Source organism: Patiria miniata, unplaced genomic scaffold (assembly GCF_015706575.1).
Source record: "Patiria miniata isolate m_02_andy unplaced genomic scaffold, ASM1570657v1 HiC_scaffold_25, whole genome shotgun sequence".
Taxonomy (NCBI): Eukaryota; Metazoa; Echinodermata; class Asteroidea; order Valvatida; family Asterinidae; genus Patiria; species Patiria miniata.
The window spans coordinates 419,851-429,944 of record NW_024037064.1 but is presented as its reverse complement, the minus strand read 5'-3'; the positions used below and the strand labels follow the sequence as shown (position 1 = coordinate 429,944).

Below are 10,094 nucleotides of genomic sequence, written 5' to 3'. Positions count from 1 at the left end.
TCATGCTTCCTGGCGAAGTGGCCACGCAGATCTCTGAACAACTTGTTCGCTGCCTCATTTCCTTCTCTGTTTAAGCTGCCAATTGTGCCAGGCCCCTCGGGATCCTCGATGATTTCCTGCACATGCTCAATTATCTTGTGAAGATAATTGGGCCACCCAGCATAAGAAAAGTTGGTCAGCAGAAGACGCCCCATCTCCACTGCACGTTGTTTGAAGGTGCTGACGTCTTCTGCTTCAGGGTGATGAGCCCGATACACTGTTCGAAGATTTCTGAAGATGCCCAAAACTTCCGCCAGGTTGTTTTTTTCTGTCTTCTTCTGGCACGAGTGCAAGAAAGAAATCAACTTTTGCTGACGAAAACAAATCCCGGGCAAAGTTCCCTGGCATCATTACTTTTGGCACTAAGCCGATGGTTTCCGTTAGGTGGTCATTGAGGCGTTTCTCGGCAGCTTCGTACATCGGCCTTACATCATTGGATATGTCCCAGCTTTGGACCCTGGCAACTTCACAGATGATCAACTTCTTGAAAAAGTTTCCCATGTTAATATCTGTATGGGTGGCATCGATTAGTTTGTCCTTTGGGTCCGATTGCAATATTGGATGTGATTTTACCCCCCTTGATACTTCTGTGAGTTCTGCTGCTGAGAGATTGTCCGGGTTTACTTGGATATACTTTGCAGTCGAGGTTGTTTCCTCATATGATCGAGATACGCTGAAGTGAAGGTGCCCAAATCAGTTTTTGCAGATTCCTTTGTTGCATGGCACAGAGTGCACACAAAGCGTGAACCACTGCCCTGGAGACCCCCATTAGCTCGGTCTAGTTTTTCATCAATCATGGAATTGAAGAATTTCAATTTATGCCGTCTCCACACAGGACCTACATTTATAGACATCTCCTTCCCTCGTAGCACCTGTCAGTCATGTTCCATGCCGTCAAGGAGGACAGTGGCCGACGCTCTATTGTTCTCGTCCCCTATAGCCTCAATCAATGGCCGTGTTTTAAAAGTGGAGTCTGGAGCATCTGGCTCGTACACCGTCACCTTCTCCCCGTCCCTGATTACCTCGCACTTTATTACTGCAAAAGCTGCCTGGAAGGCCTTGTCTGGCAAGAGACGATCCCTCGCAGCTTTGGTCACGGAGATGTCCCCCATCCCGTCGGCGCCATCTTTGATAGTAGTAAGAATGCAGAGATCGTCATCAGGATCAAGTCCCGCCTTCTGCAAGCCCATGACGATCTCTGCATCCAACTCTTCCAGGGTCTTGGCAAGAGCGTGTGCATAAGGCCAAGCCACGCCTTTCATGTTGGGGAAGGGGGTCTCCAATCCTGGGTGGTCCTCTCTATTCACATCCTGGAGCTCGAAGGACAGCTCCCCATACTCTACATGAGACTGTCCTGCCTTGACTGGGGTGTGATGAATGATGTCTGTGCCTCCCTCCAGCCGAAACCTTACACTACCGGGCATAAAATCCTTTTGCAACTCGGTGAGAATGTGCGGTGGCTTGAGAATGTTGGTGCCCTTCGCCTTGAACTTTCTATATTGAGCCTCATAATGTGTTTTTGATGTCTTTGTTGTGACTCTCATGGCAAGGCAATCTTCAGCCGTGAGCTACACGCTTTCCTTGCTCCAGGATGCCAAAACCTATTGGAATAAGGAAAATACACATTGAAATTAAAATTCATTTGTAGATGTAGGGTAGCAGTGAAGTAACATATGGTGGGAGCCTGACTGACTAGTCCAAGGCACGCAACATGACAAATAGATTGTACACATTGTATAGCTCTAGAGAAGTACCTAACCTGAACAGTCCTGAATCCTCCAATTTCAATATGATTTTGCACACCCCCTAGGGAGTTAGGGTTTGAAGAGAGGTGGCACCTGAAAATATTTTGGGAAAGGTGTCCAACTTGCACAAGTCAGATGTGTATTATAATATCCTACTGGGTATTATTATAATAATAACCACCCCCTAAAAATTTCCTAAAACACCCCTGGCATTAATCAGAGGAAACAGGATTTCAACAACTTTACATATATTTACGAAACTTTTTTTTTTGGGGGGGGGGGATTTTAATTTTTTTGGCGGGCGGGCGGGAGGATATTTTGACGTTGGTGGCACCACTTACCCCCCTATTAAACTTCTCTAAAAATAGGCCAAATTCATATTACCAAGGTCAATTCATGGAACTTTAAAAAACACACAAAAATTGACAACCTCTTGGGGGAGGGGCGCTCAATTCCCCCCCCCCCCAGTGTGCCACTGCGTTTGAAGAACCCTGTACCAACAACAGCAAATGAATACATTCCAAATCAAATTCATAATTACCTCTTTATACCTGGAGTCACCACATTCGTTTGGATTGTCGCAAAGCAAGAAGTAGAGGAGGTCAAGCTTGTCCTCTTTCTGCCTCTCGCAAAAGTCGCTGATGAAGACAGATGCCTCTTTGGTCCGCTTATGGGCATAATCCCGCCTGACATGATTCAAGCTGGCCCATACACGTTTCTTTCCGTGTGATGCCATGCCGGGGTCCGGAGCTGTATCCCGAAAAAGGGTCCTAGTGGCAGTTGACAGGCTTGGCTGAGAAGATGCTGGGTCTTGTGCGCTGGTTGACGGTTGGGATTCTGGTTGGTCTGGTTGGTCGCTAGATGAGGACTGGTGTGCTGCGAACTGAGGGCGGAGTTGTGCCACATGAGCAGTACAAGCACTGCACACCCAGCAAGCAGCATCATGAGCAGAGAAATTCTGGATCTGCGGAAGTTTGCCCTGATACTGCTTGCCTTGCTCCATTGAACTATGTGCACGTTGCACCTGTTGCCTGTATAATAGGAAGCAATAAAAAAAAAATTAGTCATTTTTAATTAAGTATTCATGAATACCTAAGACAGTTTACGCATTCCTATTGGTCGAGAGCCCGTCACGTGGCCTGTCTTAAACGGATGATAAAGACATGGCTAGCTGGTCTTAAACACATTTCCAGTGTCACAATAAAATGTGGACTCCTAAAAATCCAGTGCCTCTTATCGTTTCATTGGTTGAACGTTCACAATCCTCACATAGGCATGCGCAACACTACCAGGGGGTCAGAATTTTAAAGTTCTAAATTCAAAACGCAACGGGCCAGGTGCGTTCTGCGCGACATCGCGCAGAACATGATACGCGCGCGTCAATCTCCATAAAAGGGTTGTTTACCGTACATCTTACTCGCCAGCTGAACACTCCATTATTTTGCAAGAGGGATTTTTCAAAAAGCATAAAGTGAATTAGTTGAACAAAATCGGGATGTTTTGAACGAATTATATGATTTTTTCTTACCGAAAATGTATTTATGAATGGGAATAAATATGTGCTCCGTCGGTATTTATCACTCTGTTTAAGACCACTTAGAGTCTGGGTGCTGATAATTACCCTCGCCTCCGGCTCGGGTAATTATCAGCACCCAGACTCTAAGTGATCTTAAACAGAGTGATAAAAACCTCCGAAGCACACATTTATTCCCTTATTTATGCCCTGCAGTGTGTCACTCATAAAAATTAATGAAAAAGTTTGGAGAATATCACCCTTGCTCATAACAGCCATATGGTTGCGAGGATGAAGCGTGGCTGGTTGTCAAGTAAAGCTATTCCGATAACGTACTAACGCTGTAACATTGCTAACAACAGTGTTCCATCTTTCAAGTATGCACATAGCCAGGCCTATTTTTTCCAATTCAATGAAAAGTAAAGAACATATCACAACAAGTTTTAGCACATACGTGGATCATTATAAGGGAACTAAAGCCTGAAATTTGCATGAAAGATACGGTCTTCCAAAGGGAACAATTAATTTTCAAGGATTTTGCCATGTGTGTACATGAAGTTTCATTCAAAATAAAGTGTTACGTAACCTTTAGAAATCGCCCTTTCGCAACCACATGACTGGTAAGGGGGAATATATTCAAGTACTCACTATTCATTTTTTTTTTAGTTAAAGGAACTCTGGCCATGCACAACACTTCATTTTTAGGTTCCAACAATATTTTGATGTGATTAATATCTAGATTGTCTCTGCTTGCCAAGCCAAAAAGCAAGCATAAAAAAAAAATTACGTGATATTAAGACTTGAGTGATAATAATAATGTTTATGGAATAAAAAAAAAATTATAGCTAAGCTTAGAAATATATCAGCTGACAATCACCTGCATTTGTTGCACACAGATGGTGGATGGATGCCGCCCTGCTCCTCATCTAAATTGAGGTTGTACACAGCAAGGAGCTGTGTCTTGTACTTTGCTGAGCTTGACTTGTTTTTGGCTGAGGTGATGATCTGGCCGCAGATCCTACACATCATAGCCAAGGCATTGATGTGCCCCTCCATTTCCTACCTGACAGACATATGAGGCAAATGATGTTAAGAGAAAACGTACATCTAGGCCACTGAACATTTTTGCATACATACTGAACAACGACTGGAACAATTCAAATTTTTAGATATCTTCAATTTTATTAGCCACTTATAAAAAATACTGTAGACCTTAAAATTGGTGCATACACCCTAAAAATGTACTTTAGGAAATAAATGTTGCAACCTGACCCCGACACCACTTTTTCTTCATCATCTCAATAAAGGTCGTTCACTACCAAAATGATGATAAGACAAAAATCTGGGACTGAAAAACATTTCAAATTTTGTTCGTAGACTTGGTACACAATCCCGCAAACGGCTTCAGGTTGCAACATCTATTCAGTATTTTGTAATTCAACTGATAGTTTTCTAAAATTGTACTATTTCTGAGCTGTTCAATGGCAATCACATAAAAAGGGCCCATTGCCCAAGCGCATAATGCACCAGCAGCGGTCACTGCTTTATTATTATTAAAGTGAAAATACAACATTTGCAAACATCGAAAAATAAAACTACCAAGTTGTTCCGAAATACCTTACTAGGATTACCTTACAATGTTCTGGTATGTTTGATCCATTTCATCTTTAGTGGAGTCAGGGAACCAGACTACTTGAATATTTTTGTTTTTCTTGGTTTTTCCAGCATTTTCGAACATAAAACTTCAAACATGTCAGTGTAACAATATTTGATCTATTAAACTAACCCCCCAAATAGTTCATTTCTGAAAATTACAGCAAAAGCCAATGATGTACATTCCCTTTAACAGCACTTCATAAAATAAAAAAATCATGATAAGGCATGAATCTTAATCTAGGACTTGAAAAACATTTCAAATTTGTTAGGAAATACTTGGGAAAATTTTATTGACTCTCCTTAGACGTTGAACAATCACAGAATTTAAGTGGTGTCAGGTTGCACATTTTTCTCCCAAAATGGAATACTTAAAAAAAAATACATGTATGACAAAAAAATGTTAATTATTTTTTAAGGTCCAAATCCGGTATAAAATATGATGATTTCCCATTATTGGGAAAAAAAATGTTGCAACCTGAGATGACGCAACTTCCGCGATGTGTACATGGAGAGTCACGAACATTTTTTCAGTATTTTCTTACATTATTGGATATATTTCTCAGTCCCAGATGTTTTATCATGTCGTTTTTGCCTTTATTGAGATGATGAAGAAAACAAGTCAGGTGTGTTTACAAACACAAATGCCCCGCAACCGTGACTGTTCCCATGACATAACACCACTCTTTTAACATCAACTTACATGTACCTTGGTCACATGGAACATTCATTGACAGCATTAGTGTCTTCTGTCGGTTTTATATGAATTAATCCCTAATCCCTATAATCTCAGAATAAATACAAGATTTCTATTGTTTTAGCCACTGTGAACTTGACCCTTGACCTTATGGCCCCAAATGCAAAAGGCTTCTTAGGATTGCCAAAAACAATCCACAAACCAAATTTGAAGTTCACATGTAAAGTATTTCTAACGTTATCGCGCTGACAAGATTTCTATTGTTTTAGCCACTGTGAACTTGACCTTTGGCCTTTTGGCCCCAAATGCGAAAGGCTTCTTAGGATTACCAAGAACAATCCACAAACCAAATTTGAAGTTCATATGTTAAGTATTTCTCAAGTTATCGCGCTGACAAGATTTCTATTGTTTTAGCGACTGTGAACTTGACCTTTGGCCTTTTGGCCCCCAATGCAAAAGGCTTCTTAGGATTACCAAGAACAATCCACAAACCAAATTTGAAGTTCATATGTTAAGAATTTCTCAAGTTATCGCGCTGACAAGATTTGTCCGGACGGACACACACACACACACACACCCACAAAGTCGTTTTTTGCTATGCTTCCGAGGATTGGCTTTGTGTTTTCCTTTGTCCCTGTAATATAACACTCTCCCATAGACTAAGCACACAAACCTGCGTTCGAGGACAATAGGCACCTTCCTTCGAGGATCAATGGCCTCTTTGTGCTCCTTTTGTTGTCTGTCCTCAGGCGTAATGCCATGCAGGAACACACACACACACACACCCACCCACAGAAGGACAAGGCGGAAACAGTATGCCCCTTCGGCTTCGCCGCGGGGCAAAAAAAGGGGCGTCAGGTTACAACATTCTTTCTGTATTTCTTAACAAAATTGGAAATATTTCTCAGTCCCAGATTCATGTCTTATCATAATTTCTGCAATGAATGACCTTCATTCAGATGATATATGAAGAAAAAAGTGGCGTTAGGTTGCAACATTTTTTCCCTTTTTAGCTATCTAGCCCTACATCATACTCTAATTTATAAATTCCTTTTAAAGTTGGTGATTTCAAACAAAGTTAATGTAATTGTAATTGTTATAATTCAAAGAAGTTTCGGGCCTAAATCTGAATCACACCCAGCCAACCTACACAGTCACTCCATTCCCATTCCTACATAGGCAGATTTCTTGCATTTTCAAAAATTTCATCGCCCATTTTGCATTGCAAATTGCTCAATGCTCGAACATGTCGAAAAAGCAATGCTAGCTAAACGGCCGCACGCATGCATGCCTGCGCCGCCCGTCTCGGCCCCCTGCGGATACCCGCTTTGCGGTCAGGTCGTATTCACGCGTACGTACGTCAATGACGTCAAGCCACGACCACGCACCGATGGCCGTGCGACGTGCGGATCAACCTCCCAGCGAGCATGCGATTTCATGCATATTCGCGCGGCGCACTCAATACACTCATCCCACACACACAAAACACGTTGACAATGATTCTCTAATACACAACCAACACCTTCTGCCCGTGGCGCGGTTTCACACTAAACTGGTAACAAAAATATGACTTACCAAACTCAAAATACCACCCAGAGATCCGCAAGGGTTGGAGCCTCAGGTTGACATCAAAAAAAGGGAATAAAATAACGAAGGAAAGTACTAATTCGAACGATTTTGAAGTGGAAATGACTCGAGTTACCGACGCTACGTATGTGCGCATGCGCAATAGTTTCATTCATGAAATTTGCCTTTTATGGTCATCGGGATGACGTCATATAATAAGGTAGCTGTGCCGCCCTCTCAAGGCCGCTCCGTGTCAATTCATGTAAGGCATTTTTCGCTGTGCAGTAGCCACAGCAGTTTGACAATACCAGCCACTTGCAGACAATACTTTATCAGGTCAATACAACAATCAACAGCCACACAGTAGCCACAGCTGTCTGGCAATGCCTGCCACTTGCAGACAATACTTTATCAAGTCAATACAACAATCAACAGCCACACAGTAGCCACAGCTATTTGACAATGCCAGCCACTTGCAGACAATACTTTATCAGGTCAATACAACAATCAACAGCCACACAGTAGCCACAGCTGTTTGACAATGCCTGCCACTTGCAGACAATACTTTATCAAGTCAATACAACAATCAACAGCCACACAGTAGCCACAGCTGTTTGACAATGCCAGCCACTTGCAGACAATACTTTATCAGGTCAATACAACAATCAACAGCCACACAGTAGCCACAGCTATTTGACAATGCCAGCCACTTGCAGACAATACTTTATCAGGTCAATACAACAATCAACAGCCACACAGTTGCCACAGCTGTTTGACAATGCCAGCCACTTGCAGACAATACTTTATCTGGTCAATACACAGAGGTGGCAGCAAGTCATTTTTTGCAAGTCCAAGTCAAGTCACAAGTCATTGTTTGCAAGTCCAAGTCAAGTCACAAGTCATTGTTTGCAAGTCCAAGTCAAGTCACAAGTCATTAGGTCCAGTAACAAGTCAAGTCACAAGTCATTAGGTCCAGTCACAAGTCAAGTCACAAGTCATTTGGTCTAAACACAAGTCAAGTCACAAGTATCTTTGTCCAAGAACACGTCAAGTTGCTCATTATTTTGTCCAGCTGTAATAAGAACCTGGCGTCAACTTACGAGTTATTTTGAACATGCCTCCTTAATTCCCCATTTTCAATGTGTTGCCATTACTATTCTTGTAGTTTATCACATATCTGTCGGATATTAGCCCTTTGTATACTTTAATAAATTACTTTACATTGTAGAAATAAATGTTGGGATGACATGAAAAAAAGACTTCACTCACTCGATTACATGAAGTATACTCACACTTTATTGTTCAATTTTCATGTATACTAAACGCCTACCAATGGGTTAGGCTATCCGGTATTTTACATGCAATTGACAAAGGCAATGGGTTGGTAACAAGTCATTTTTTGCAATCCCAAGTCAAGTCACAAGTCATTGTTCGCAAGTCCCAAGTCAAGTCACAAGTCAAAGCTGGTATGTACAAGTCAAGTCACAAGTCACAAAAATAGCGACTCGAGTCCGACTCGAGTCCAAGTCACATGACTTGAGTCAGCAACTCTGTCAATACAACAATCAACAGCCACACAGTAGCCACAGCTGTTTGACAATACCAGCCACTTACCAATTGCTGACAATACCAATAGGCACCCACCCAAAAAGTTCTGCTTCCAATTACTTGGCATTTGAAAACAGGGTAATAGGTAGGGTTTTTTTTTTTTTAGAGGGGGGGGGGGGAAATTTTTTGACAGGGATCATGTTTCATTCAATACCAAACACCAACTGTCATAGCTGCCAACATTTCAAATTCCCAATTAGTAATCAACCCGCGCGGTCATTTTCAACTTCTCGTTTTATCAAAAGCTTTACCAACATCGAGTACAGGTACATGGTTTACATGAACACATACATGTGCATACCCTTCTTGTTGTGAATAATAATGTACTGTAGGCCAAAAGATAATTAATTAATGTTAATTAATTTATCAACCGATAATTAATTTTGTTTTAATGTCTGTATTTGTTTGTTGAAGTCAAATAAATAATAACATCAATAACATGTGCGCATATTTTTTTGGAGATGCATGCTATCGATGTTGAGTTTCGACTTTGTATCATGTTTTTACACACAATGATCTATGGCCACCGTATGCAATAGAAATATCCCGCCAACATACCTTGCAAACGCATGCTGATTTATCTTTTCTATCCGTTGTGACAAACTCAAACTCTATTACCAATTATTCCATCCATACTCTTTTTAAATTCCATGATTAAAATCTCGCACTGATGGGTCTCATCCCGGCAATAAGCAACTAAATGTGCTCACGATCGTCACTGAAAAGTACTCACATACAGTACACACAACCACACATCCACGAGATGCACACAAATGACACACCATTGAAAAATATTTTTAGTCTGGTCCTCAAGTACTCCACTGCGCACACTGTATTGATGTCTATCAGGTGCTTGACTGCATTCTTATTAGACTTGTCACCAGTCCATCCATTATCGCGACATTTCGCCAGAAGTTTTCGGTCAAAAACAATACTTTACATTTTTTTTTTTCGTTAGGTAGAAAATGGGAAATTCGTAATGTTTAAGTGGAAAATGGTATTTTCGTAATTTAACAAACAATTCGTAATAATTACGAAAAAATCGTACTAGTTGGCAGCTATGAACTGTGGACAGCACTTTGTCAAGTCAGTCCTTCTGATTTGAGGCGTGCGATCACACCCCCACACCATCGCACACCTAAAAGCTTCCCGCAAAGTATGAACAATTGCATGCCTGAATTTCCCTGGACCACAGATCACACACCTAGAAAATCACACACCTAGAAAAAATACACACCTAGAAAAGTCCAGGTGTGCCTTTTTCTACACGCCT

General features: G+C 41.5%; 2 protein-coding genes across 2 annotated transcripts; both read right to left on the bottom strand.

Annotated features, from left to right (window-relative positions):
- Positions 1-483: 483 nt before the first annotated feature.
- Positions 484-2,484, bottom strand: LOC119733181. The gene is made up of 2 exons (XM_038206763.1): positions 2,326-2,484; positions 484-1,640 (listed from the first exon to the last, which is right to left on the bottom strand). Exon 2 carries the CDS (start codon positions 1,581-1,583, stop codon positions 915-917), a length of 669 nt encoding a protein of 222 aa, XP_038062691.1. The 5' UTR covers positions 1,584-1,640; positions 2,326-2,484; the 3' UTR covers positions 484-914.
- Positions 1,608-4,608, bottom strand: LOC119732779. Its single transcript, XM_038206385.1, has 3 exons — positions 4,175-4,608; positions 2,326-2,815; positions 1,608-1,640 (listed from the first exon to the last, which is right to left on the bottom strand). Exons 1-3 carry the CDS (start codon positions 4,351-4,353, stop codon positions 1,608-1,610), a joined length of 702 nt encoding a protein of 233 aa, XP_038062313.1. The 5' UTR covers positions 4,354-4,608.
- Between the last annotated feature and the right edge of the window lie 5,486 nt (positions 4,609-10,094).

What these genes read in the sequence shown, in the direction of transcription:
- LOC119733181 (XM_038206763.1), bottom strand. Translation starts at nt 1,583, where the DNA reads ATGAGAGTCACAACAAAGACATCAAAAACACATTATGAGGCTCAATAT.
- LOC119732779 (XM_038206385.1), bottom strand. Translation starts at nt 4,353, where the DNA reads ATGGAGGGGCACATCAATGCCTTGGCTATGATGTGTAGGATCTGCGGC. An exon ending in TCTGTGTGCAACAAATGCAG is followed by an intron (nt 2,816 to 4,174) that starts GTGATTGTCAGC and finishes CCTATTATACAG; the next exon opens with GCAACAGGTGCAACGTGCAC. An exon ending in GTGACTCCAGGTATAAAGAG is followed by an intron (nt 1,641 to 2,325) that starts GTAATTATGAAT and finishes TTATTCCAATAG; the next exon opens with GTTTTGGCATCCTGGAGCAA.